Below are 27,826 nucleotides of genomic sequence, written 5' to 3'. Positions count from 1 at the left end.
TTGGGCTTTGTACTGGACAAAGTGCACAGGGCAGATATGACAAATAACTGTAATATACCAAGAAATTACTGGCTTAGGTTTAAAATCTATAAAAAATCTATACTTATAATAAATAATAAAAATATAGCGGAAATAGCTGATCTACAAGCTTACAACGCGTCACGAAGTGAGTGGTTAGTCATGGTGAAATTACCAGTACATTGTGTGGCAATCACATAAGGCGGAGCTGGCTAGCTGCCTAACTTCAATCTCACACCAAACTTTTTTTTTTTTTAAAGGACCATATGTCCCTCACAGTGTTGGCTTGTGTTTCACAAAATAAATGAGCTAAACCCTGCTATCTGCACACACACAGTGAAATCCTTGATATTAATTTCACTCTTCTGAGAGTGTACAAATGGACCCTTAGTTAAAGGATAGGTCAGAGTAAACATTAAAACTCTTTGAGTGTGGCCTTAAAGGGATAGTTCACCCCCAAAATGACCCTTTTTTCCTATCGATTACACACAACATGCAACAAAAACTAAATAAATCTCCATGAATTCAAACTTTTACACAAATTTAGCAATTCCGTTCAGTTCAGTTATTTTCAGTTCTCTTTTTCTGTCTCTCTCTCTCTCCATATATGCATGTAGGTATTGAGTAGTAGACGTATATTCCCATTTGTTATCCCTCTGTCAGCCTCTGTCTCAGATTGTTTTCTCAGATCTATGTTGCAAATTATGTCAGCAGAGAAAGCTTTGAGGAACTGTCTGCCGAAAGTCCACCCATTTCCGCTTGTCACACTTTGATTTGTGAGCTTGAGCTCTGTTGATGTAGTAATAATTTTGTCGGAGGACATCGACCAGTGAAATGACTTGTTAGACAGTAGTGTGTGTGTGTGTGTGTGTGTGTGTGTGTGTGTGTGTTTGTGTGTGTGTGTTAATTGCTGTCATGGCCGTACCTTTGTTGTAGAGCTACATGATAATGGCAAAAGACATTACATTTTGATTTTGTCATCACAACAAAACACTAGATTACGTAGGTAGGTAATCCCGGTTCTTTGACTATTCAGTTTCGGCTCTAAAATCAACCGAACCGAATATGCTTTTTTTGCCATTGTTTCGGCCCAATAGTTTTGGTGGCCGAATTTCCGGTGCTGGTGGTGATCTGTGACATGGGGAGTAGAATTAGACTCTTACAAATGTAGAGATGAGAGCAAGCCCTTTTCTGCCACTACTGCACCTCTACTCTCGTCAACTTGCTTTATGCTTTCTCGGCCATTAACATTTCTATGGAGCCACTGAGCCACTTGCCAAAGATGTTGCAGCTAGCGACGGCTTTAGAAGCGTTTCTCTGGCAAACACTCAGACTGTCGGCAAGGCACGGCAACCCCCTCTGAAGTCCTGCCCTGTTCGAGACAAAGCCAGGAACTCTACATACGAGGCACTTGCTACCAAATCATAATGCCATCATTGTTTCATCAACTCTTTGAACAATGCCAGCCCTGTTGTTCATCATTCTTGCCGTCCTCTGTGCTGAGGTTTTAGATTAAGACCTATTCGTACAATTTAACTTTATATGTTTTTCTTTGAGCATGTTTAACCCAGTCTGTACCCTCAGGATTCATGTGGTGCATTTGGTACAACAGGTCTGCTCATGCCACATTCTTGATTTGTGTACACTGAATGAAGCCTGTTGTGGCTACTTGGGTACATTTATTGTATTGCAGAGGTTCAATCTGTCAGGCGGTAGGACTTTGCTACAATGCCCAAACACTAGGTTGGGGAAATCTAGTGAATCAAAGAATTCCCATAAATTCTAAAACATTTAAGAAGTAGTAAAGATAGACGATCTACAAACCCACAACACCTCGTGAGCTTGTAAATGTGCTATTTTCTCTAGTTTGGGTCTGGGCAAACATCTAGTTTCTCTTTTGGGTCTAGAGCTAAAGAATTTGGGACCCGTGCTGCTCTAAACTCTGTGTCTGTCTGTGTGAAAGTAACAATGTCATAGCCGGGCTGTGGCTCAGGAGGTAGAGTACGTCGTCCAATGATCTGTGGGTTGGCGGTTTGAATCCCGGCTCCTCCTGTCTACATGTTAAAGTGTCCTTGGGCAAGACACTGAACTCTACATTGCCTCCAATGAGTCAGTCGGTGCTAGCTTGCCACCATTGGTGTGTGATTGCGGGAAGTGAGGACCTCCCAATACATGAATGAATGAACCATTGTAAAGCGCTTTGAGAACTTTGAAAAGCTCTATAAAAATGCAATTCATTATTAGTCTAGTTATTGTCATGGTGACTGTTGTTTCCCTTAACTAAATCTCACATTGAAAGCTCTCCATATGCAGCAGTGTACCTGTCCCCACCCCCAGACAACAACTGGAGAAGGTGAGTGATTTTTCTCTTTTTCTTCCTCAGACCAATTAACTGTAGCATATAATCTGTTTCTCCTTGCTGGCCTCCATTTCCTGTGTCATTATCACTCTAGGACCCGAACACCAGCCACTGTGGACAATCTCAAACCAGAAATATATCCACTCCTGTGACGTCCCAATGTGTCAGATCATGATGGACACATGTGCAGTTGTGCATGTGTGTTATGTGTGTCTTCATTGAAATTCCTGTGGTGTATTCTAACTTATCAGGCTGCTTTCTTAACCTGTGTATGCTGAAAGGAGTTTGGCAGCCTTTTTGGTCAAAAGATGATTGTTAGTATTACATAACGGTAGCCTAGCCCTGATCAAACAAATGTGTTCTGTGTGTCAAAAACAACACTAGACTGTCTTAAGGCTACGCGCTACATATGGATACGCTTTTTCTCCGTTCTGCCTGGCTGTACCTCTCTAGAGCAGTCTGCGTAAGCAGTGAAAGGCTCTTCCTCTGTGTGTGTTTAGAGACAGACTGAATTATAGCCCTGCAATAAAAGGCGGGGCCAAACAAGAGGCTGGCTGCCAGCCACCCTGCCTTGTCTTCTCCCCTCCCGCCAACTGCAGTGCCTGGGCTGAGAGACGCAGCATGTCCCTGGCCTGGCCTCCATGTTGCAGCACAGAATACATACACACACACACAGAGTAACAGCTTGTAAAAGTGAGAGAGCTCCACGCCCCTCCTGTCATTGTTGACAGCAGGAAACAGCTTGGCTGACACAAACGTCCTCCTAAGCAGACATCACAGCATGACCTTGTGCTCTGTGAGAGGGTTCGTTTTCTGGGTACAAAGTGTGTGTGTGTGTGTGTGTGTGTGTGTGTGTGTGTGTGTGTGTGTGTGTGTGTGAGAGAGAGTGTGAGTGTGAGTGTGAGTGTGAGTGTGGCAAACGGAGGACTAGGTTCCCAGTTCTTCTCAAATGATTTAGAAAAGCATTCAAAAACAGAATCTGTTAAATGTTTTACCAAAAAATGTGCCTGTGATCCATGTGCCACATTACCCATTGGAATATTACTTACTTTATTTGTTGAAGAAATTATCAATATATTTAGTCTTAGTTTTAGTCATCATAGCTTAGTTTTTATTTGTTTTTTATTTAGTTTTCATCAGTGAAAAAAGGCAGTCGACGAACACTTTTCGGGGCGATGGAATCACGAAATCAACACTACCAGAGAGAGAGATCTCTGTATCTCCTCTATCTTCCCCACCATACGTCTCTCACAGTGTGGTCGGTGTTGGCTCCATCGTGCCTCTGCAGGCCGAGCTGAACCTCCCGCTCTAACCTGCTGCAGATTGCCCTCACAGTGTGTAACAGGGATATAAGTACCCTTCAACGCTGGAGCTATGCTCATAGTTATATATAAACTAGAAAGCGGACAGCCCCGCCCCCAGCTATTCGTTTCAATGGAAGTTGCTCAGTGGTGTTTTGAAGCACCTGGAAGTCTGCCGGAAGTACCTCTGTTGCCTCGACATAATTGATTGGCTCCTATGAGAGTTCCTCTCACGCTGCTCTTGTGCTTCCTCTGTCACCTCAGGCGTTCACAAAGCAAAGATCCAGCGCCTCGCTCTCCTGCTCGTGTATGTATTTCACCCACCTGCATTACCAGCTTTGACCAGTAGGGCTCCGGGGCTTCAACGTTGGCCAGCCGCTCTGGGGGCTTGGCTATGCTCCATCACAGCGTGCAACAGGGATATACTTCACCCTTCATCGCTGGAGCTATGCTCCACTAGACTGTGTCACAAGCAGTCGATAATGTACAAGTTTCCCTTGGCTGGAAAGTAACCACTGTCTCCCTGAGGGAGACGAGAACCAGAAGGCTTGGAGGAAATCCAACCCATCTGCTTATCGTCAGAGCTACAAGTGATGATGAAGTTTGATTGTTTTCTGGGTTGTTGCAGTTTAATTTGAGCATTTAGTGAGTGTGGCCAGGTTCTGTTCGGAATGTGTTTCCGGTCTGTTCCTTTATATTATTACGTCTGACCTGGAGATCTTGTCTTGACTAAAGGCTTTGGCTTGGAGACATGGCAGTGCACTTCTTTGGCCTGCTCGTCAGTGTTAATTTTGTCAGCAAACACTGGGGTCTGTTGTCTGTTCGTTGGTGCTCCGATATTATCTGTTTTAGCAACTAAATATCATATGATTTTAGTCATATTTTTAGCAAAATGTTATTTTGGCGGGCTTTGATGGCGTCGTAATGCCTGATTTTACACTTGCATGTTGATTGCATGTTGAAAATGGTTGCGACGGGTTGTGAGCTTGTAAAGTAAGTAGCCTTGCCGAGCCATGAGGCCCATAGGGCAGGAGCCTATCTCTTGTTTCTGTAGCGTGAGGCAGCTTGATGTACAAGTACACCCCCTGGACATGATGCTAGTATGTCGCAGGGACATCCAACCCTTGATGCTGAGTGTCAAGCAGGGAGGCATTGGTTCCCATTTTTACAGTCTTTGGTATGACCCGCCCGGGGATTGAACCCCAACCTCCCAGTCTCAGGGCGGACACTCTAACCACAAGGACACTGAGCTGGTGTTGTGAGCTTGTAGATCTGCTATTTTCTGAGCGCAACACACCAGCGCAACCAAACCTAAAATGTCATGTCTTTTAGATCTGCTTGATCTCTTCTCCACTAGTCTCTCCCTCACATTTAACTTCCTTGGTCAAAATATTTAGTCTTGTTTAACTTTCTAGTCATCATAGCGTAGTTTTTGTTTAGTTTTCATCAGTGAAAAAAGGTAGTCGACAAACATTTTATGTCATAATTTTAGTCGACAAAATGAACCTGCTACTGCTGGTGTAATCATTTATCAGCATGTTCCTAAGGAAATGGATTGACCATCCTTTTCTCCACTTGTAATCTGACAGTATGACCGCTAGTCCGCTACTGATGCCTAATAGTTGGATGGTGATTTACAGAACATAATGTTTGCATTGCACTTAAAAAGACAAGAAACAGCACTGTAGAGCTGAAACAAACGAGGGATGAATGTGAATGTTGACTAGTTGGACTAGACTTGGCTGACATTATTATAGAATTCCCAGTGAGGGGCCATTCAATTTCCAGTGAATATCAGGCCGAATATGTCTATTGTAGGCAAAATGAAGTATTAGTAGTAGTTGCTTTGTTGACTTAATGTATGGATAAACCATACAGCGTAAAAACGCTGGTAGAAATGTGGCAATGGTGTGGCAATGCCCTTAGAAAACGTATGAATCAAGCAATGTTATGTGCTAGAAAAATGCTGTTGGACAAATACCATTCTCACACCCCTTTACACGAGAACGATGTGTAAAAAAATTAATATCTGTCGTCTAGTCCAGTGGACAGTGCAACAGACAGGCAGCAGTACTGTAATCTGTCCTCTTCTGACTTGTCCATGGGATGAACAATGCAACACATCTCTTGCATTGAGAGGCAGATATCTTGCATGGAGAGGCAGATATCTTGCATTGAGAGACAGATCTCTTGCATTGAGAGGCAGATCTCTTGCATTGAGAGGCAGATCTCTTGCATTGAGAGGCAGATATCTTGCATTGAAAAGCAGATATCTTGCATGGAGAGGCAGATATCTTGCATTGAGAGGCAGATATCTTGCATTGAGAGGCAGATATCTTGCATTGAGAGGCAGATCTCTTGCATGGAGAGGCAGATATCTTGCATGGAGAGGCAGATATCTTGCATGGAGAGGCAGATATCTTGCATCGAGAGGCAGATCTTGTTCAGTCGCTCTAGGGAGAGCGCTGGGCGGGAAGTGTTTACAGCCCTGACCAGTGACCACATCTGCACTGCATTACCACCACCAGGCAGCCTTGGAACAGAGCCACAAATCCCCTTAACCCTGTAGTAACTACAGGACACTCTGAGACCTGATCTCTCTCTCTCTCTCTCTCTCGCTCTCTCGCTCTCTCGCTCTCTCTCTTCACTCACAGTTTATCCTCTCAAGCACTCAGGATTGACATCAAGCTAACCGCTATGAGGCGAGTGGATGGGATCAGATCAGGAAGCAGCATGCGATGGGCACGGATGGGAATTTATGAGTATATTGATACCAGTACTATAGTTTAAATAGTACTACTATTTGCGACTCTATCGATTCCCAATTTGATTCCTGATCAGAATCGTCAAACTTTGTTTTCACATCACATTACTTAACTAAAACTTCTTTGTGCAATGCAGAAAAACAGTAGACTTTTTACACAGGTTTTCAACTGTTTTATAGCTTTTATAGTCAGTGACACAGTGTAGAAGGCATGTATGTTTGCCTAATAACGTTTTGAACATAAATGTTCAAACATAAATTACAATCCTCCTTATCTTTTCCTTTTCATCAGCATTGACACATGACAAAAACAAACATTAGCCAGCATTGATAATAGGAATTGCTAAGCATACATACAATGTCAATTCTTTCTCAGTCACAACGATTCCGATACTGTATTGATTCCGGTTCCCTAATCCCGTCCCTGCAATTCACACTGCGTGCGCGTGTGTATTGTATTGTGTGTGTGTTTGTGGCTGTTTATGCGGTACCTTCGCTGTCATACTTTTGGATGGAATGACTTGACTCGTGACAGCTTTACGGCTGCAGTTCCAGTGGTGAGCTCAGAGATGGAGCAGAACAGTGACTTGGGATCGTCAGGAATGAGAGATATGCAGGGAAACTGAGCCGTTCACACAGCCTCTTAACTGCTCCCTGACCGCCTACCATCTGCCATTCAGATTTAATCATTTCTATGGATTGACCAGGCATGTCTTCTCTCTTCACCACCCGCCCCCCCCTGGAAATGAATGCTAAGATTTTCTCACATTAATAAATGGATGTATATGAACTTGTGACCTTATTTTGAACGGAGTCGGGTCTTGATTTCGTATCCCTTGTGTTTTAAGTCTGCTGAATTTGACCGTGTGGTTCCTTCCAAGGGGAGAGAGTAGTGAATGTGGCTGTGTGGTTCCTTCCAAGGGGAGAGAGTAGTGAATGTGGCTGTGTGGTTCCTTCCAAGGGGAGAGAGTAGTGAATGTGGCTGTGTGGTTCCTTCCAAGGGGAGAGAGTAGTGAATGTGGCTGTGTGGTTCCTTCCAAGAGGAGAGAGTAGTGAATGTGGCCGTGTGGTTCCTTCCAAGGGGAGAGAGTAGTGAATGTGGCCGTGTATCGGCGTGGGATTTCAGTGAACACTGGATGATGGGTCGCATTGACGCATCAGCTGTGTCTGGTTGTCTGGTTAAAGAGTGTAGGGATGGGAAGATAATTGTTTATCTTGCTAAAAACACTCATCGTGCGAGTCAGAATTGTATCGTGGATATTTTAATTTAATGTCCTCTGTCATACACTAGGAGGAATTGGCTTTTGTTGAGCTGCAAATTCAGCAAATTTGGTATGCTCTTATTTCCCTCTACACAAATTGATTTGTCAAAAATACCAGATTTACAGCAGATCTACAAGCTCACATCACAACGCGCTGTTTCAACTGGTTAACAAAAGTGCCACTTTAAGTTTTAAGCATATTTTGATTATCGTGAAAACATAACTATTATTATGTTTGCCACAATAAGCGTGAGTCAACTCGTGACTTGCCCCTAAAAGAGTGTCTGGTCTCATCAGCCAGCAATGTCTGGTTAAAGAGTGTCGTGTCTGGTTAAAGAGTGTCTCGTCTGGGGTCCAGTCAGTGTAGAAGCTCTGGATGTGTCCCTGCGGAGCACAGCTGTTGCAGGTCATTAGCAGGGTCACAGTCTTCATCTAAGTCCCACGCCCTCCTCCTCTTAATACACCCACCAGCCTCTCTGGGGATAGGATGTTGGACAAAGCTCCCTGGGGATGGGACGCCCTCCAGAGGGGCAAGAGCTTAAAATGTCCACATTTTCTGTGGGATTCTGGGATAGATTAGTTCCCTACCCAGGTGGTTCGCTTACCACCGTTTCTAATAAAATAACAGTTTTTCAACCAGTGTATACCATCACTTCCCCAGACTAAAAATCACAGTGCAGTCTGCACCAGTCCATCACTCCCGCAGCCTAATGTATAGGACCACATTGGAAACATGTCCATTCCTTTTAGCCTTAATATATTACAGTAATGTACTACTGCTGTTTAGATTTCTAACTTAAAAAAGTGAGTGGTGCTTTTTATCGCCATGGGGTGGGGGGTGTTATGTCCCCTTGTAGAGGAAAAAGGGGACTCAACGTAAATGGGAGTGAAATCCAATTTTATTAACAACTTAAGATATTTACTGTACATGACATGAATTAAATATGAATTAAATTGACTTTAACCATAAATGACACATGGAGCAACTCAGGAAAATAAACAAAAGCATACTAAACCTAACCTTGAATTTTAAACACTAACTTGACAAACACAAAATAAAGTGACAACCAAACCCTATTATTCTCGTGTACAGGCTTTGGTTCTGACATACTATTGGTCCGAGTGTCAATAGACCAACAGCGACCGCCTACCTCAAACCCTAACCCACCATAACCGCAAGCACGGGAACAGCACATGTTCCACCGCATGTCGGATCGTTGGTCCGTCGGATCTGTGTGTGCATCCCTTATTCTCTACTCAAAGTTAATCTAACAAAATGTGGCATCATACAAAAAGCAGGCTTCTGTGGCCCAGTGCTTTGTCATATAACATTTAATCTGAGTTCCCATAAGTCTTATTTTTCGCCACTAGGCGGGCGAGAAAGACATTAATAAGGATAAAGCAAAACATACTAAATAACTCAATTGACACAAAGTGTGTTTGTGGGTGGACAGCAGTGCTGCCAGAGACTACAGGTGTTCACAGATCTTTTTTTATATATTTCTTTTATCCCACGATTTTGTAACCCATTTTTCACCCCTGTGTCAATCATCTAATGTGATCCTGGGCTCTACACACCCTCCACCAACCTAGTCCCCATATATGGGGGACAAGGGGAGAGCAACGACTTGAACTCATGCTTCCTTCATGCCTGAGTGTCCAAGTTGCTCCTTTACACCTGACAGGGGGGAGTTTCCCTGGTTGGACGTAGCGTGTGGAAGGAACACGTTATTCCAACCAGTTCCTTTCCCCTCCATCAGGCGCCCCGGCTAACACCAAAAGGGGTTCCCGCTCAAAATGAGTTAAATAGTCTTCTCCTGTCTTCTCCAACCAATCACCAAAAGCGAGGGTGATTGGCCGCCAGCAATCAGATGACGTTCAGCACCTGGAAGTGAACACTCCAACTCACACACCAAACCCACACATACATTCTGCCACACAATCACGCCATACACACACACCAAACCCACACATACATTCTGCCACACAAACACGCCATACTCGCACACCAAACCCACACATAAATTGACACAAAACCCCCACACACTCTGCCACACAATCACCATACACACACCCGTAACAGCCGGTGGATCCTATTGCTTCAGCGATCTGTGACCTGTGATGTGCTATGATATGAGCAATCATATTAAAATCAAATATTTGCTTCTGGTGGTCCCTGGAACAAAATATTTTGACATATGATGAGGCCAAAGGTTATCATTTTGGGGTCTTTGACATGAAAAGGTTTTGAGCGCCACTGATATATGCTAGCAACATTTCATAAAACTGTTCATCTTCAGGTCTTAATGGGTTAATTACAGTACAGGGGAAAAAGCCAAACCTGTGTGTGTGGGTGTGCTTGTGTCATGTTTGAACTGGGATAAACAAAGCCAAGGATTTGCCTTTAGTCCTGAAGATTTAGTGTAAGCTTACCGTTTTAAGCTTGCATGAACATATTATCTGCCCACTGGCAACTTTGATTAGGACTCTAGTCTTCAGTAAATCTGACTTGGATTATTTTACTGTGTAGGAGACGAGGGATGATTTAAATATGAAATATGTTGTTTGTTCATACATATTCACTTTAATGATGTGGAATTAATTACTTTGATGTGGAATTTGTGTTCTGGCTGATGATGTAAAGATTTTTCCGCATAGCATTTCATACTGATCGGGGAAATGATGAAAATGAAAGATCGACAGGCCCTAAAGCCTTTATATGAATGCTGCAGTTAAAGTAAATTAAAAGTAAACCAGTACATTTCAAAGGTATGGCATATTGTACTACTTACTGTATCTGAAAACCCATCCTCTGCAGTAGACTTTTTTTTTATGAATCCTGCTGTGGAAGTTAAGTTTCAGCTTCACCCAGCTGATGTCTGCCTGTCATAAATAGAATTCCCTGCGCAAATTGCCTGATCTTAGATGTTTTAAATACAGTTTTTGTCAGTAGCGCAAATTGCAAAACAGAATGCATTTCTAAAAGACGATTATTACAAACGGCACGCACCACACAATAATGGGTTACATGAATGGCGAGTCCTTGTGTTATTGTTTACAAACAAGATAGTCAAAGCCCTCTTGTCAAAGTAACTGTAGTAGTCTGTAAGTACTGCCTTCCTGTGTTGACTATGGAATTGCAGTTTTTCTACACCTCCAGTGTCAAAGAACAGAAACAATTCTCATCCATATATCACAACGGATGTGTTCCCTTTCAATGCTGCACTTCACACACATCTCCCTTCACTAGTCGGAGCACTGCTGGGTGTCTAGTGTTGAATATTGCATGTGCATATTTACCAGCTGCCACGTAGTGGCTGCAGGTCAATAATGGCTTGTAAAACTTGCGACACTGGTAGTCGACCGGTAGATCTTTCTGCTGAGTGTTGCCAAGCCTGCATATTTCCAGCCTAACGTGGATTCATTCACAGTTGCTTGCCTGGTTTGCTTATTTCTGTCACGACAGTTGGCAACACTGGCAACCATACTGCCGAGTACTTTTGATTGCACACACACACGCGCACGCCTGGAAGCCACTGCCCACTCCAGTGTGATCTCCTCAGGAGAAGAGAAACTGGACTGAAGGAGGAGGAATTGTCGCCTCACGATTTAGCTTATTCCTTCTAAATCTCTGTATATAAAATATAGCTCACTCAGCGAATCTCTTAGTTACATCAATATTGTTCTTCGACAATAGTTGGTTTGTGCCTAAGTATTACGATTAGACAGTTCATATTGGCTATTTCACCTGCCACGCACTGTGACGCGCCTGCCCAGCCATTAGCCATGATTGCAGTGGTCATGGACTTTGATATAATAAAAAAACAAGAATTGATGCAAATCAATTAATTACCAGCTGCTGCATTATATCTCCAGAATTGTGCTATTATATGACATGTATATATCTGTGTGTCTGTGTGTGTGTGTGTGTGTGTGTGTGTGTGTGTGTGTGTGTGTGTGTGTGTGTGTGTGTGTGTGTGTGTGTGTGTGTGTGAACAACAACATGATCTGTCCAGGGGACTATGTAAGTGTGAGTGTAGCCTAGTACAAAATGGAACCAAAGGACCCTAGAACAAACTCTGAGACTGTCCAAATGGCTCAATTGGTTGTCCTTATTGGCTTCTAGGAGAAAAACAAGACACTTCACTAATGTGATGTCCTTTCGAAAACTACACAATTACTGCTGCAAACTACTACCTCTGTCGATAACTGCACTGGGTACATACTGTATATGCCCATATGATGGCCATGGACATGGTCTAAAAGTGTGCAAAATTATATTTTTCTGAAAAACCCATGTTTCTGTGTCAGTGGTTTTCAAACTATTTAATGTCAACACATTAAATACGCACACAAACACACACACACACACACACACACACACACACACACATAAACAGACACAGATATATACATGTCATATAATAGCACAATTCTGGAGATATAATGCAGCAGCTGGTAATTCATTGATTTGCATCAATTCTTGTTTTATATATTTATTTTTCTCTTTCCAACATACTGATGGTGTTGCTCTGGGATCATGATACGTAATTCCAATGGAGCAATAGTCCGACATAGCAATAGTCCGACATGCGGGAACAATGGTCAGACTACCGCTCGAACACGCGCTGCTCCCGTGCTTGCAGTTCGGCTTAGCGGTAGGTCCTAATGTCTGTCGGACCAATAATAGTGTCGGAACTAAGTATTGCACCCGTTGCTCTGACTGTGATGTCTTTTCATCATAGTGTATACCAGTAGCCTGGGCACCATTTCATTTCGGGTATATGATCCGGTCGAGAGCGGATGATATCGTTATGTCATGTTGTATTATTTTGTAGTCGACAGGCAGGAACAAACGGAACTTCCTTTTCCCTCAAACGGATTTTTCTCAATATAAGCTGCAGGCTACGAGAGCTTTTATTGTTATTCTTCCGGTTTTGAGGGAAAAGGAAGTTCTGTTCGATTGTTCCTGCCTGTCGACTACAAAACAATACTACAACATGACCTAAAGATATCATCCGCTCCCGAGCGGATCATATACCCGAAATGAAACGGACCCGAGTTGCACTGTACTTGACAAGTTATTTTTCCATCTACACAATTTACAATTTACAATTTAGGCATTTAGCAGACGCTCTTAATCCAGAGCGACTTACATTTAAGCAAGAACAAAAGCATGGGAATACATCACATAAAAGCATTTATCATGAAACATGCGTAAGCTAAGAAAGTAACAGTGGAATATCTATATAATGAAACTATACATACATATAATGAAACTATACATACACTATACATATAATACTATATATACATATAAACTATACATATTTACTACTATGCTATACATATGTACTATGGCGTGCTATGACTAAATACAATACATTTATAGTGCTGTCTACATAACATGCTATAAGTCTGTATCAAATGCTATCTAAGGCAACATAAATGCTATCTAAGGGGGTAGGGTAAGTGCTATGGGCCATGATGGAGTCTGAAAAGGTGGGTTTTCAGGCTACGGCGGAAGATTGGGAGTGATGCTGCAGTTCTGACTGCAATGGGAAGTGCATTCCACAGTTTTGGAGCACCAACTGTCTTCGCCAGAAATAGCATATCTACATTGTGGATCAATATTTTAACAGTGTGTTCAAAAGAATGAGACTTTATTTTTGACTACCGTAATTTCCGGACTATAAGCTGCGACTTTTTACCCATGATTTGAACCCTGCGGCTTATACAACGGTGCGGCTAATCTATGGATTTTTACAGCTAACGCAGAGCCATCTAAGGCTCTGAGCTAACGTAACGGCCACTAGGGGGCCACCTGCGGCTTATAGTCCGGTGCGGCTTGTATATGTACATATTTGGGATTTTTCCTAAATTTGGCTGGTGCGGCTTATATTCAGGTGCGCCTTATAGTCCGGAAATTACGGTAGATTACCGGTATGTGATGGCTGAACAAGTAGTTTTGAGAATTTCAATTCTGTTGAAAGCAACTGAGAAAAACTGGAGCAGTGGTACTCTGATTTCACTCTACACTGCATTGTATTGCCTAGATATTACACTGGGTTGTGTACCATAGCTCATCTACATTGTATTGCCTAGATATTACACTGGATTGCGTACCATAGCTCATCTGCATTGTATTGCCTAGATATTACACTGGGTGGAGTACCACAGCTCATCTGCATTGTATTGCCTAGATATTACACTGGGTGGAGTACCACAGCTCATCTGCATTGTATTGCCTAGATTTTACACTTGCCCGGCGAGATACATTTAGAACAGTACATCAGCGTTGAATGACAGACACTGTGATTAAAGCAAGATGAAGTTATGGAGGCGGACTCACATTGTACATAACTTCCTCTTTTTGATTTGACTCGATAAGAGTCAAAGAGACCTAGCAGCACATCATGCTGCTAACTCCCATGTGGTCCCATGTGGTCCCCTGTAGCATGACAGGCAGCCTACTGCAGGGTTTCTCAAAGTACGGTGCCGTGGCACCCTAGGGTGCCTTGACGCAAGTCCAGGGGTGCTTCACAATACTTTGATAATATCTGGAATTTATCAATGTTTTTTTTTGCACTTTACTTGATTCGTTCTTTTTTTTTAGCCTGCGGTAAACCAAGTCTCTAAACCAAACATAGCAGATCTACCAGCTCACAACTTTGACGAAATTATCAATATATTTAGTCACCATAGCTTAGTTTTTATTTAGTTTTTGTCAGTGAACACACACACACACACACTGATTCAGAGGACCCATTTCATTGTGGAGAGAGTAGTGTAGTGGTGTGTAAGTGATCTGAATGTTCCAGATAAATCCACTTAGTCGTCGTCCCCCGTCCCACCCACATCCCTGTCTCCAGTGTTTTGGCTACTATGACAGTGACTCTTCACAGCAGTTGTTTATGCTAATTACTTCGCTCTCGGAGGCTAACCGTTCCCTGCAGAGCGCCTCGCATTTGTGCGGTGCCATTTAACCTAAATCCTAACCCAAGTTTGTTGATTCAAATTATTATCTTATTTATTTTTTATCATGTTCATGTTGTCGGGTGTAGGCGTGTTGCCGAACCAAAAACACCCCGATTATCGAACTAAAGTCCATAATGTTCCCCGCTTTGGTTTCCCCCACATCATGTTGTTCAACCACTGATTGAAATGTACTGTCCCTATGTATGTTTAGAGTATGAACAATACCGCTGGCTGACCTAAAGTGGCACTGTTTAGCAGCCTAAAAACACACACACACACACACACACACACACACACACACACACACACACACACACACACACACACACATTGAGGAGGGCTTGACACATGCACACACACACACACACACACCCTGCACCGATCAGTTCAAACTGGTGGGATTTTTACACTACTGTACTACTGTATATTGTCCTTTTTGGAAGTTTTTCTTTTCTGGGCCTGTAGTCTTTTGTCCTCAGACAGATGTGTCTCTGGGTGTCTCTGGTGTGTCCACTAAACATGTGTCTTGTCTTCAGAAAGCAGACAGACGTGTGTGTGTGTGTGTGTGTGTGTGTGTGTGTGTGTGTGTGTGTGTGTGTGTGTGTGTGTGTGTGTGTGTGTGTGTACGTACTAAACGTGTGTGTCTTGTGTTTTCCTCTCTTTCTCTACTGAAGGGAACAGCAGCCGTGGACTGAGGAGAAACGCCCTGGCTTTAGATTAATGTCCCAACTCAACAGGTGACCCCACGAGCCCTTTCTCAAGTCCCTCCATCTGACTTTCACACCTTTTCTCTTGTGTGTGTGTGTGTCTGTGTGTGCGTGCGTGCCTGCCTCTGAAGTCACAGGGCACTGTGGGCACTACAACGCACTTGTGCGTTAAACCCATGAATGCCTAGGGTTGGGATCCGGAACTGAAGGAACCGGATTCAACTTTAAGGAACCGGAACCGATTCAGGAACCGTTTATTTATCACACTGTCAGAGCTGGTTATGTGGACTTCATGTCTGCTATACAATTTCAATATCGGTGGTTCTCAAACTTTTTAATTTCAAGTACCACCATAACTCTGAGAGGGTACAAATGCAACCAAATTAACCTGTAAGGGTCCAACTGGTTTCATTTTTACCCTCTCAGAGTTACAGAATTCTAAGGGTCAATTTTAAACTCCTCGTTAAAGGGAACCACTAAGGAATCGGACCGTTAAGAGGGAATCGTTAAGGAACCGGAATAAAGGATCCCAACCCTACGCCCACACTAATGTATAATTTTCCATCCTTTAGTAAATCTGCACATTAACAGCTTATTTACGTCTTCATCTCTTCTGAAGTACTGGAATACAGTCTCACAGTCTGAGCTCAAGACACTTGTGTTTATGGTTTGTTATTCCTCTGTACTTGTTCTCTCTTTTTTCCCCTGTTCATTTTAGTATTCGTTTAACACTGATGAATAGTTATTTTCTCACTAACCCAGCTTGAAGAACCAGCACCTCCTTTGCAGCTAACTAACAACAAGGCTGCTCCTGATCTACATCTGATTAATTATCTCCTCCAATCTCCTCTTCTCTTCCAAGTGGGACATCTGTAAAGCATGTTTGTGAAACCGAACCGTTCCTGTGTGAATACACATTTTCGATGCCGTACAACAAGCTCACTCTGTTGTTTAGAAACCACTTGAACCGGCGAGCGCGGTGGCGCAGTCGGAAGCGCTGTCGCCTCACAGCTAGAAGGTCCCGGGTTCGATTCCTGCTAGGGGCGTGTTCTATCTTCTGAGTCATCAGTGTCAATACCCTAGGTGGGGTTGGCAAAAGGGCCTTTCTGTGTGGAATTTGCATGTTCTTCCCGTGTCCCCTAGGGTAGGTACCCTCACTAAAAACATGCAGTAATCATGGTCTCTATACTGCCTCCCCCTGGCCTGTCGGGGCGCCTGATGGAGGGGAAAGGACCTGGTTGGAATAACTAATTCCTTCCACGTGCTATGTCCTACCAGGGAAACTCCCCTCTCTCAGATGATAAGAAGCAGCCTGCTCACTCCTCTTGGATTGAAGGAGCTCAGTTTGGGACTCTCCCCAGGTTGCCAGAGGGAGAGTAGTGCCTAGGATTACAGCTTAGGCAATTGGCACCGGGTGAAAGAATGGGTTACAAAATAGTGGGATAAAATGTTTGGGGGGAAAAAAAGAAACCAGAAAATGGCCGATCTGCTGTAAAAGCTCACAACTTGAAATGATGATGATGACAACTAAATATATTGACAATTTTATCAACAAATAAAAACTAGACTAAAATGTTAGGGAGGGACTAGTGTAGAAGAAGTTGTTTGGTTGCGCTCGGGTGTCGAGCTTGTCGGTCGACTATTTTCAGAATGCAACCAAGTGTAAAATCTGCCTTTTCGATGTCGTCAAGGCCTGCCAAAATGTATTTTTTGTTGTCGACAAAATCAACTGTAGACTAGAGCTGACTAAAACTAGACTAAAGCTAAAACTTTTCAGATGACTAAAATATGCCAAACTGGATGCAACTTTATTCAATAGACTACGACTAAAACTACATAAAAACTTGCTGTAAACATGAACAGTGAGCTGCGGCCTGCAGCTCTCAGTAGTTAGGTAGGTAGGTAGGGCAGGCAGAGTTCACAATGACTTCCCTTCTCTGGAATCCTGCCTCAAAGCAGACCAGAGGTAGAAAACTGTCGTTCCCTGATGTCATCGCTAGGGACACATGCATCAGTAAGCAGGAATTGGGGATGGCAATGAAGGACTGGGAAGTCTGGCGTGGCATTGTGAAATCCATGATCTTGACCGCGGTCAAAAAAGTATGATGTCTCAGTGACAGTGACCTGCCCCCCAGCCTGATGATGAAGCTGTGTCTCTGTCCAAGGTGCTGCCATGTTAGAAAACGCACAGCGTGATGCTTTGTTCTCTTCCTCCTCTTCCTCCGTCACAGAACCAATTCAGACTCTGCTCTCCACACAAGCGCCATGAACACCAATCCCCAGGACCCCTTCGGTATGAATCATCAAATGGGTCGAGTTCCCCCCCAGCGTAATGGTAAGAGGTTGTGATTCAACCACACACACACACACACACACACACACACACACATTTGGATTATTTTATTTGGATCAACACAAGAGGCGCAATACAATAAACTCTGATCAAAATGAGGTTACATTATATGGTCCAACCAGATATAACTGCTGCACATGCTTAACACAGAGGGAAAAAAATATAGCACATTGATGACATACTATTACTTGACACTACTAGACAGGATATATGAATATATGGGATAAATTAAACTACGCCTTCTCCAGATAGACAGACTGCCCATAGTAGCTGAGACAGAACAGTATTTAGCCAACCTTTTTGCATTTGTCTTTTGCAATCCACCCAATTGCAGACCCCTGGGCACAAGTTTATGGACATGCCCCAGACTTCCAAATACAAGGACAATAAGTTGACAGTTATATCCCAAGGCCATAATACGTTCCACAAAAAACTGATATTTCATAAGTTTGGCTCTCTGGAATCGGCCCGGCCCCCTGGGCACGTTCCTGGGGGTCTGGATGTTCCCGGGGACCCCCACATGGTAACTCTCCTTTCTCTACCGTTTCGGCTCCCCGGAACCCGGGTCGGCACCCTGGGCGTGTTCCTTTGGGTCTGGAACATCCGGGACACCCCAGGGACCCCCACACGGAGTTGCACCACTCACTTCACGCAGGTGTGATTTTTTGGGGGGTCAGAGAGAAGCCATTTGTGTTTTTTTCTGACGCCACCAGGCATCGGAGATCATGTGGGCTAGATGATCGCCTTCAAAAGGACGAGGTCAGGTGTGTGTGTGCGTGCATGCATGTGTGCGTGCGAGTGACCGTGCGGTGCAAGTGTTGGGAGGATCTATTTTCAGATGAAAGTAACAGGACCAGGTAGAGTTATTTGTGGTGTGACTGCAGTGCATGGGACTCAGCAGCCAGTACAGGAAATGCATCCCAGAGAAGCCTCATCTGAGGGGAAGTTGTTAACTCGTGGCCACGGGCTGTGGAAACGAGTGCTTCCAGATCAGAGGACAAACGTGATCAAAACCAAGACGGTTTATTATAGTATTTTAGATTTAAAAAATAAAAATCTCTACTTTCTCTTCCAAGACAGCATTTTTGGTGAAAACAATCTGTATTCAACTGCCAATAACTAAAGAGACTCTCCTCTTTCCTTTGAGATATTTGCTGTTTACATCACAGAACAAAATATTCTGTGGTTTTTGAAAGATGAGAAAGAAACGCTGTGGCCTGTTCTAGAGAAACTCCAGCACTTAATGAGTTAAAAGACCATAGTGGTGGTCTGACATGTTCAGCCCACTGACAATGACTCATGTTTACTTGACCTTACTGCTGATGGCTCCCAAAGCGGACCTTGTGTGCTGTTCTTTGGATACCATTCATCTCTGTATGCTATGAAAATCTACCATCTTTTTCTGAAGGTTTTCTGAAAATGCATGTTTTCCCTGCAGGTGTTATTCACTGATTAGCCTTGCTAATGGGGCAAAAATATGACTAAAACCTATTCAAAAGTCTGACGACACCAACATTTGCTGTCAAACTTAACACTTGTCCGGCCTGCAGGGAATCAAACCAGGGACTCGATCCCAAGTGACAGAGACCACGTGGCACACTGCCATTCGGGTCAGTCCCAAACGTGACATTTAAAAGTGGAACAGTACAGTACAGTTCGCACGGTGCTTCTATATTGTGTTCATATCTTGGAGATCATGGCATAGTTTATGGTGTTTGTGTTTCTCTCTCTCCGACACTCATTAACAGAGAACACACTCCATCCATTTACCACCTTTCACACGTGTCGGACGATGGAGAGCATGAACCGTGGGTACATTTTGCAGTGTGTGCGATCGTGTTGTCAACTTTATCACATCTCCGATCTGGACCACCATGAGGTGGATCGAGGCGTTTCTCCTTCACTGGATTACTACCCTCTTTGTTTAGCCAGCAAGTTTAAACAGGATATTGGCTAAAGCTCCGGGCAAAGTGAGTTTCAAATGCAAACGGAATCAATGCTTAGACGTCGCTTTTTCTGTAGTATAATGATAATTGTCTCACCTTAAATCAAACTGGAGTAGTAGGACTGACTGTGTGTCTGTGTGGGTATGAACCTGTGTGTGATGTTACAGAGTTAGTGTCGAAGTGTCCTTGAGCAAGACACTGAACCCCAAATTGCTCCCGATATGCTGGTTGGTGCCTTGCATGGTTTCCCCTGTCATTGGTGTATGAATGTGTGTGTGAATGGGTGAATGTAATGCACAATCTATGTAAAATGCCTTGGATAAAGACGCTATATAAATGCACCATTTTACCTTTTTCTTTTTACTGCCAAAATCACAAGAGTATGCTATGATATAACCTGCTCTCAATGAGGAGATTGATTTCAAAACCTTCTTGTAAATAGTGTCGACACAGATTTGGTTCAACATATTGTTTAAAACGCATCTTAAAACTCGTTTTTATTCCTTGGCTTTAAAACTGTTAATTAATGTTGCCCTCTTCCTCTGTGCCTAGAGCAGAAGTGTACTGTATGTATGCCTGTAGAAGTAGCCTGGGAAGCATTCCTTTTTGGGTTTATGATCCGGGCGGGAGCGGATGGTAATTTACTTGGAACTAGTAAATTACTACTTGGAACGATTTTTTTTTTTTAACAATTTTAGGGCCTACCCAATAAAATCTTTCATGCTGTTTAGTTTTGCTGATTTTTTAAATAAATGTGAGTGTACTTTCCAGAGACTATTTAGCGTCTGTATACCTTTGTTATCCTACGAGGAAATTCTATTTTATTGCGTAGGCCCTAAGATTATGATCGTGTGGAATTCTTTTGGGTAGTTCTTATTACGGTTGTGGTTTCCTGGGACCACCTGGAACCACCTCAAGGACCACTGGTGGACCCCAGACCACTGGTTGAAAACTACTGTTTTACTAACCTCGCGTCACCAGGCAGACCACTATAAAACGAATAAACCTGTCATGACATCAGACCCACGGCATCTCGCTGGCTTTAGCTCTTCTTCTGTTATTACCAGCTATGGGATCTTTGCAAGCCCCTCCATTTACCTCGATTAAAAGCAGGATTTTCAAAGCCCCATAACTCTGTTTCAACGTTCGCTGTCCATGGTAATCCTGATTCATCCGATGTTCGGATGTCATTTGTGACTTTGTGTCGCATCGGGTGTAACGAGTAACGGAATATTTCGTTACTGTAATCACACTACTTTGGTCGGTAACAAGTAATATAACAACACTACTCCTCCAAATTGATAACATTACAGTTACTGGTCGCTGTAGCGCTGCAGTTACTCGTTACTTGCGTCATGTGGCTGCTTTCAGCAGTGTTGCTTTGGACTTGCACACAACAGAGATGAGTTGAACATGAACAGTAATGGTGCGCTGGCAGCGGACTAGAACATGTCAAACCGGTGTCAGATCAGCAGCAGCACAGCACTTTTCGTTACTGTCGTGGACTCGTAGGGTGTCCGGTTTTAGACCCACCTGTCCTCCTCCCACCTCAACCTCTGGCCGGACACATCATTGTCCGTTTGTTTTTGTGATATAGCCTACAGTGCTTGTGTCATAACTGTAATTTACGTCGTCTCGGTATTAAAATATCCGCAGCAGCACTGCTCCGCTCCACACAGCGAGCCAGTCTCCCACTGTCACAGAGACAGAGCAGACGTTGGGGTGTTGCCATGTCCGCTTATTATATAAGCGACTTTGGGCTTGTTTTATAATAGCCTAGTCAGGCTTCTTTTGGGCTTGTTTTCATAGACATGGCTGCTTGTTTCTCCTCCAAAACCTGGTAACACTGCCAGTGGGAGGGTCGGTTTGTTTGTTGTAGAATGTGTGCTAGTTAGTTAATGCAGAGATGAATAAACCAAACATGCCGACGTGAAAAACTACATTTAATGAGCAATGGAGCAGGGAACTCATAAATCATAATCATAAACACTGTGAACATATAGGCTACTGATTTCTCTGTCTCATTATTTTTATTTGAATATATTTGATTTGATTGATTGAAGAATTGATTAGAAGTTTGCATAGAAAAAGTTTTACAAGGTCAAGAGAACCACCGTTTTGGAAAGGCCCATTTTGTTTTATTCCTCCACAACCTGGTAAAGAGCATAAAGAACTATCTTGTGTATGTCCTCCTTATTAGGATTATAAAGATTTGTTAAGTGGTAAATGATGTGACAATGTTATGGAGTAACGCAAAAGTAATGCAACGAGTAGTGGAACTAGTTACTTTCTCCAGGGAGTAATCAAGTAATGTAAGGCATTACTTTTTTCAAAAGTAATATGTAATGTGTAGTGTATTACTTTTTGGAGTAACGGACCCCAACTCTGCTCCCGACATGTAAACACATTTCTGGCGAAAGATAAACAGCGTGAGCTAATACTAATGTTAGTCGACCCTTGCAATTGTACAGCGGAACTGAAAATGAGCCAAACAAGGAAATAAGGCTGGCACAGCTTAACTACACTTCTGCCGCCACCTAGTGGTAAAACACATATGTAGTTCCCAGATGTTGACCCCCCCCCCCCCCCCCATAGACCTGACTATGGCCACCTAAAAATCCCTTCTAAATGAAGGCGGCGACACAAGCCTGAAGGCAGATGAGGTGAAGCAGGACCATGTTGGCTGTCCTCCCCTTCTGACAGCCTCTGAGAGACACATTCTCATTTAGTTGCGTGCCGGTTTCACATCCTGGAAAAGACCAGATCTGCAATGCCGACACACACTACAAGATTGTAGAGTGGCTATTCCAGCCTAGTTGTCATGTTTGTATATATAATGTATGGTTTGGTGGTAAAATAAATTAATGTTGACTTGCACGGGCGAAGGTGCATGTCTGTGATTGGCTAGTTCTGTTACATCCCATATGGCTACTTATTAGTATAGATCCCATAAGCCAGAGGGACAGGATAGACTTTCGCTCCACAGCATCAGGGGATGTTTATCCCATAGCCTGGAGGGAAGAAAAGTGATATACTGTAGGTTTGTTGTATTCAAACCTACTGGTATGTCTGATACACTATGTACACACACACACACAGGTGAATGCATGATCTCCCGGCAGAGATAATGCCACCCCCCCAAAAAGCATATACAGGAACAGGAAATGTTACGGTTAAATAGCAGAGTTAGACCCGGAACAAAGAAGAAAGACAAAAGGGAGATGTTGGAGGAGTTCATATCTGGCATCCGGACCCTGCTATGTGGAAGAGGAGAAAGGGCTTCTTTGTGGCATGGGAAAACAATGGCCCTCTCTTTATTCCTACCCTGTCTGTGGTCACCCCTCCCCTACACACACACACACACAGCACTCTATGGCTGTGATCCATGATAATGCCCAGATGTTGTGTTTATGAAACAGCACAGTATAATTGCAGTGTTTGTTTTTGCTGAAGGGACCGTTTCTGTTGAAAGGGCTGATTAATATGTCGGAGATAATTTCAAACAGCTGGTGAACCTTTAATATCCTCTAACTCACTGCTTCCCAAACAGTGGGTCAAGACCCATTTGGGGGTACATTTGTATGGGTTATATATAGGGATGCACCGAAAATTCGGCCACCGAAGATATTCGGCCGAAAATGGCTAAAAATGTATTTTCGGCCTATTCGGTTTCGGCTCAAATAGGCCGAAAATATATCACCGAATAGTCAAAACACCGGGTCGGTATAAACACAACACGCGATTGTCTTGAACGTAACCAGAGCGCTCCGCATCTACCTCTCTCTCTCTCCCAACTTCAGTCTCCCCCCCCCCCCCCCCCACACACACACACACACACACACACACACACAGCGTCAAGTTGCTCTGTGCTGTGGCTGCGATGCGCTCCGCGAAATCTGCGAGCTCATCAACAGGTCCCAAAACATGGTATTTGTGAGCACCGCCACTGTCTATTCTTTTGTCGTAGGCTATGACAAAAAATGCTCCCCAATGTCTGAATCTGTGAGTTTGCATGCAGGCTACGACGAACACTAGCAGTAGCTTGCTCGTTAGCTCCTCAAATTTGTTCCACCTGCGTGTAATCTCAGCAGCGCATTGAAGTGGGCACAGGCAGGGCAAAAGCAGAAGCAGAACGTCCGTGAACGTTTTGCTTAACAATGATCAGTTGTTCAGTGCTGTTTAACTTTGGCAATATGTGATACTAGAGCCTAGAGAACATGCTAATATGGCTGCTAAATAAGAACGTTTTCCCCTATCAGCTCGCATGCTATTGTGTGTGTGTGTGTGTGTGTGTGTGTGTGTGTGTGTGTGCGTGCGTGTGCGTGCCCACACACTGTGTAGGACAGTGGTTCTCATAGTGGGAGTTCCAGCTAAATTATAGATAGTTAGGAAGTAAACCAAGTGGGGCCGGTCTGTAACAGAGTGCAAAAATGGAACCAAATACACTCAAAATTTACATTGATTTTTACAATAGAAATAAAAATAAATTGGGGTCCCAGAGATAGAAATGGGGAAAAAAGACAGTCAGCTATACACAGTCAACATTACAGATTACAGTATCATTACAAGTACAAGGAATGGCAATGAAATCAAATTGTATTAAAAAGGGGGTAAAATATAAATTTTGAAGGAGTATTCATTTTTATTGTCTTTATTGTTAGTTACAACATGCCTACAATAACTTGAAGCATTTTTTTAAAGGTAATTGCAAAAAGGTGCCATAATCCGATTAATCGTTTAAATAATCGCCCGATGAATCGATTATGAAAATCCATAATCATGTCTTTTGCCATAATCAGGTAGCTTTACAACAAAGCTGTATTCGGCTATTCGGTATTCGGTTTTCGGCCAACTGTTTCCTATATTCTGTATTCGGTTTCGGCCAAGAATTTCCCTTTCGGTGCATCCCTAGTTATATATGACTTGAGTACTTATTATTTTCTCCCTACATTTAAAAATCCGATCTAGGGTCTCGACCTGAAAAACCACTGCTCTTAACTGTCCTCTGCTTTTGTCTCTCTCTCTCTCTCTCTCTCTGCAGCCAGTGTGAACGAAGTAGAGGTGGATGGCGTAGGAGACAGTGAGTTGAACTTTTCCTTCGGTTACCAGTGATGTAAAGTAACTTACTACTGTATAAGTACATTTACTGAAGTACAATGTTACTTTGCTTGAGTCTTTCTATTTCCATTGTTCGATACTTAATACTTCTACATCCCAGATGGAAATATTGTATTTTTACTTCCTGCCATTTGGTTGCATTTGTACACTCTGAGTTACAAATGGATAAATTAACACTGAGTATTTTACAGTGTACATACACGCGCGCGCGCACACACACACACACACACACACACACACGCACACGCATGTCCGAAAAACTACTAAGAAGAGCTTGGAGGCTTTAAGCCACCCGAATATCATCATCTTTACTCTGCTTTGTGACTGCTCTGCTCTGTACGCTCATTTGTTAATGTTTCAAAACTGTTACTCATACTTCATTACGATAGGTCAATTACTCGTTTATTATGCATTATAGTCTGGTGTTTGGTTTATTGATATGTCTTGTTTGCTTTTTGTTTGTCTGTCTATTTATATATATATATATATTATAATGAAAAAAACATGACATAAATGTAATGCTATAAAGTAACAGTGTAGTTCAGGGGTGACCTGAGACGAGACATTTGGGAACTACTGCTGTACAGTAATTGGTCTCTGTATAATGTAGTATAATGTGATGTGTGTGTCTTTCTGTGTTGCAGTTTTCTCCTTCCCCTCGCTGGCTAACTAAGTGATGTGTGTATCTTTCTGTGTTGCAGTTTTCTCCTTCCCCTCGCTATCTAATGAAGAGAGTCTGATTGGTGTCAGTAAGCCACTGCCCAAGCAGCTGTGGGAGGCTAAGAAGGTAGGTTCCGCTTACTTCACTTCATTATGCAGTTGTGTAGAGACTGTCCATTAACCACTTAGCCATATTAGACTCTCAGAGTACGACAAATGGAGAAAATATCATTAAAGTAAACATTAAAGTAAAAAAATATATAAAAATCATATTTTTCTAAATCCAATTTATATATATTTTTTACTTTAATGACGTGCCCAAAATGGTGACCCACGTTGTTTCCAGGTTTGGGGTTATGTAAGATCATGTGCAGAGTAAATTATACGTCTAAATGTTTTCTTTTGGATTGACAAGGCATTATGAATTCCTGGAGAGTGAACAGAACAAAAAATGGATCAGTGTGTTACCTGTACGACTCGATTTCAGTCTTTGAATTTGTGAGGAACTTTTGTTTTGGGGGTTAAATGGGTTTAATAGGGTTAGTATTTTTGGAATACTTTTTTAGTCTGAAGTTATGAATAGCAGAATGTCAGTTCACTCGACGTTCATTTTCTTTTGCAGGTCCAATCCCTTGCCTCTCGACCTAAATCCTGTGAAGTGCCTGGTATCAAGTACGTTTGAAGAGAAAATGTCAGGCTCTACAGCACTGTTTCACAAAACAGGGTGTTACACAGCCATTTGTTGGTAGCGCACAAATTTTTATGGGAAATAGAAAATCAACTGTAGATTTAGTGGACCAAAATCTTACGATATTTAATCGACTAAAACTAGACTAAAACATTTCAGATTACTAAAATGTGACAAACTACCGGTAAATACAATGTTATTCAAAAGACCATGACAAAAACTAAATACAAATTTGCTGTCAAAAATGAACACTGATACCCCCCTGTCAGGTGATAATAAGCAGGCTGCTCACTCCTCATGCATTGAAGGAAGCATGAGCTGAGTTCGGGGCTTTCCCCAGGTTGGCAGAGGGAGAGTGGTGCCCAGGATTACAGCTTAGGCAATTGGCACCGGGTGAAATAAAAGGTGTTACAATACCGTGGGATAAAAAATATATAAATGAATAAATAAATAGCTGTGATTGATTGCTATTGTCTCCTGTGCCCTGCAGCATATTCCCCTCCCCAGAGCAGAGCGCCGGGCTGTCTCACTACCAGGGCTCTCTGAACACGGGCGGCTCCCTGCCGGACCTCAGCAACCTGCACTTCCCCTCGCCGCTGTCCACGCCGCTGGACCCCGAGGACAACGGTGGCTACGCCAACCTCAGCGGGGGCAGCAGCACAGGGAACCTGCCCGCCGCCATGATGCACCTGGGCATCGGCAACTCTCAGGGTGAGACGTGTGTGTGTGTGTATGTGGATGTGCTCAGGTGTGTGATGTTGTTTAAACATATGGTGGGTGGTTTAAATACATGTTTTGCATTTGTAGGAAAGCTATCTTTACAAGTACCATACTGGCGTTCTGTCCATGCAGCACTTCTAAACAATTAAAGTGCTAGTTCAGATGGTGGGAGTTCTGGTCTGGTTTTGGGGAATATGACGTAGTTCCAGGCATTTGGTGGGGGTCACTATGGGTTCTATCATTGATGTTAGGTCTCATATTGGTCTGGCACTCCTTGGTTTGTATTACCTTTCTTTCGCTCACCCCAGAGTTGTGGGTGGCCAATCATAGCCTACAATTCAAAGTGAGACTTTTTTGCTGTGACATTGAAATCGGTTTGTAAAAAATCTTCCACGTTCCAGACTAATATTTACACAGTGAAATTAGTCTAGCCAAAGTGGCCATGCCAGGCTAGTTCCCATGTCCCTCCTCTGTTCTTGTGTGTGTGTGTGTGTGTGTGTGTGTGTGTGTGGCAGAGTGTTCTATCATGTTGGGTCTGTTTCCTTCTCTGTGTGTATAGCAGAGTGCGGGCCGTGTGGTCCTTATTGGGTCTGTTCTCTCTCTGTCTCTGTCTCTGTGTGTGTGTGCTGGCGGTGTGGTCCTTGTTCTATCATGTTGGGTGTGTTCCCATCATGGCCCTCCTCTCTGCCAGCCAGTAGCACATTAGTCTCTATGGCCCTCATTTATCAATCGAGTGTAAAATCTGCCACAAATTCGAGTGCAGGTTTCGTAGTACACCCACGTCTCCACGGCATTTATAAAGTGATCGCAAACAGCTGATCCTTCCTTAATTTCGTTCTCACGTTAATAAATGTCACGGCTGAATTTGATCTGGCACGCCCTAAGAAATCAAGCCTCGCCCTCGTTTTTGCGACCTGAACCACTGCTATACGATCTGGAAACCATGGTTACC

The 27,826-nt window shown here is 43.2% G+C and overlaps 1 protein-coding gene across 2 annotated transcripts in view; it reads left to right on the top strand.

The window, feature by feature from the left end:
* crtc3 (CREB regulated transcription coactivator 3) overlaps positions 1 to 27,826 on the top strand; it is a 60,229-nt gene that overhangs the window by 20,996 nt on the left and 11,407 nt on the right. Inside the window, exons 5-11 of one of the 2 annotated variants that reach the window (XM_083759711.1) lie at positions 2,312 to 2,371; positions 15,357 to 15,419; positions 17,621 to 17,724; positions 24,730 to 24,768; positions 25,508 to 25,593; positions 26,089 to 26,138; positions 26,645 to 26,865. In XM_083759711.1, the coding sequence (XP_083615837.1) occupies positions 2,312 to 2,371; positions 15,357 to 15,419; positions 17,621 to 17,724; positions 24,730 to 24,768; positions 25,508 to 25,593; positions 26,089 to 26,138; positions 26,645 to 26,865 (623 nt within the window). The remainder of the gene's footprint in view (positions 1 to 2,311; positions 2,372 to 15,356; positions 15,420 to 17,620; positions 17,725 to 24,729; positions 24,769 to 25,507; positions 25,594 to 26,088; positions 26,139 to 26,644; positions 26,866 to 27,826) is intronic. The other variant, XM_083759712.1, reaches the window with a different exon arrangement.

The sequence above is a fragment of the Protomyctophum parallelum genome (genome assembly GCF_964188405.1).
Source record: "Protomyctophum parallelum genome assembly, chromosome: 2".
NCBI classification, from domain to species: domain Eukaryota; kingdom Metazoa; phylum Chordata; class Actinopteri; order Myctophiformes; family Myctophidae; genus Protomyctophum; species Protomyctophum parallelum.
The sequence above is the reverse complement of the archived record's forward strand: the minus strand, read 5'-3'. Positions and strand labels throughout refer to the sequence as shown.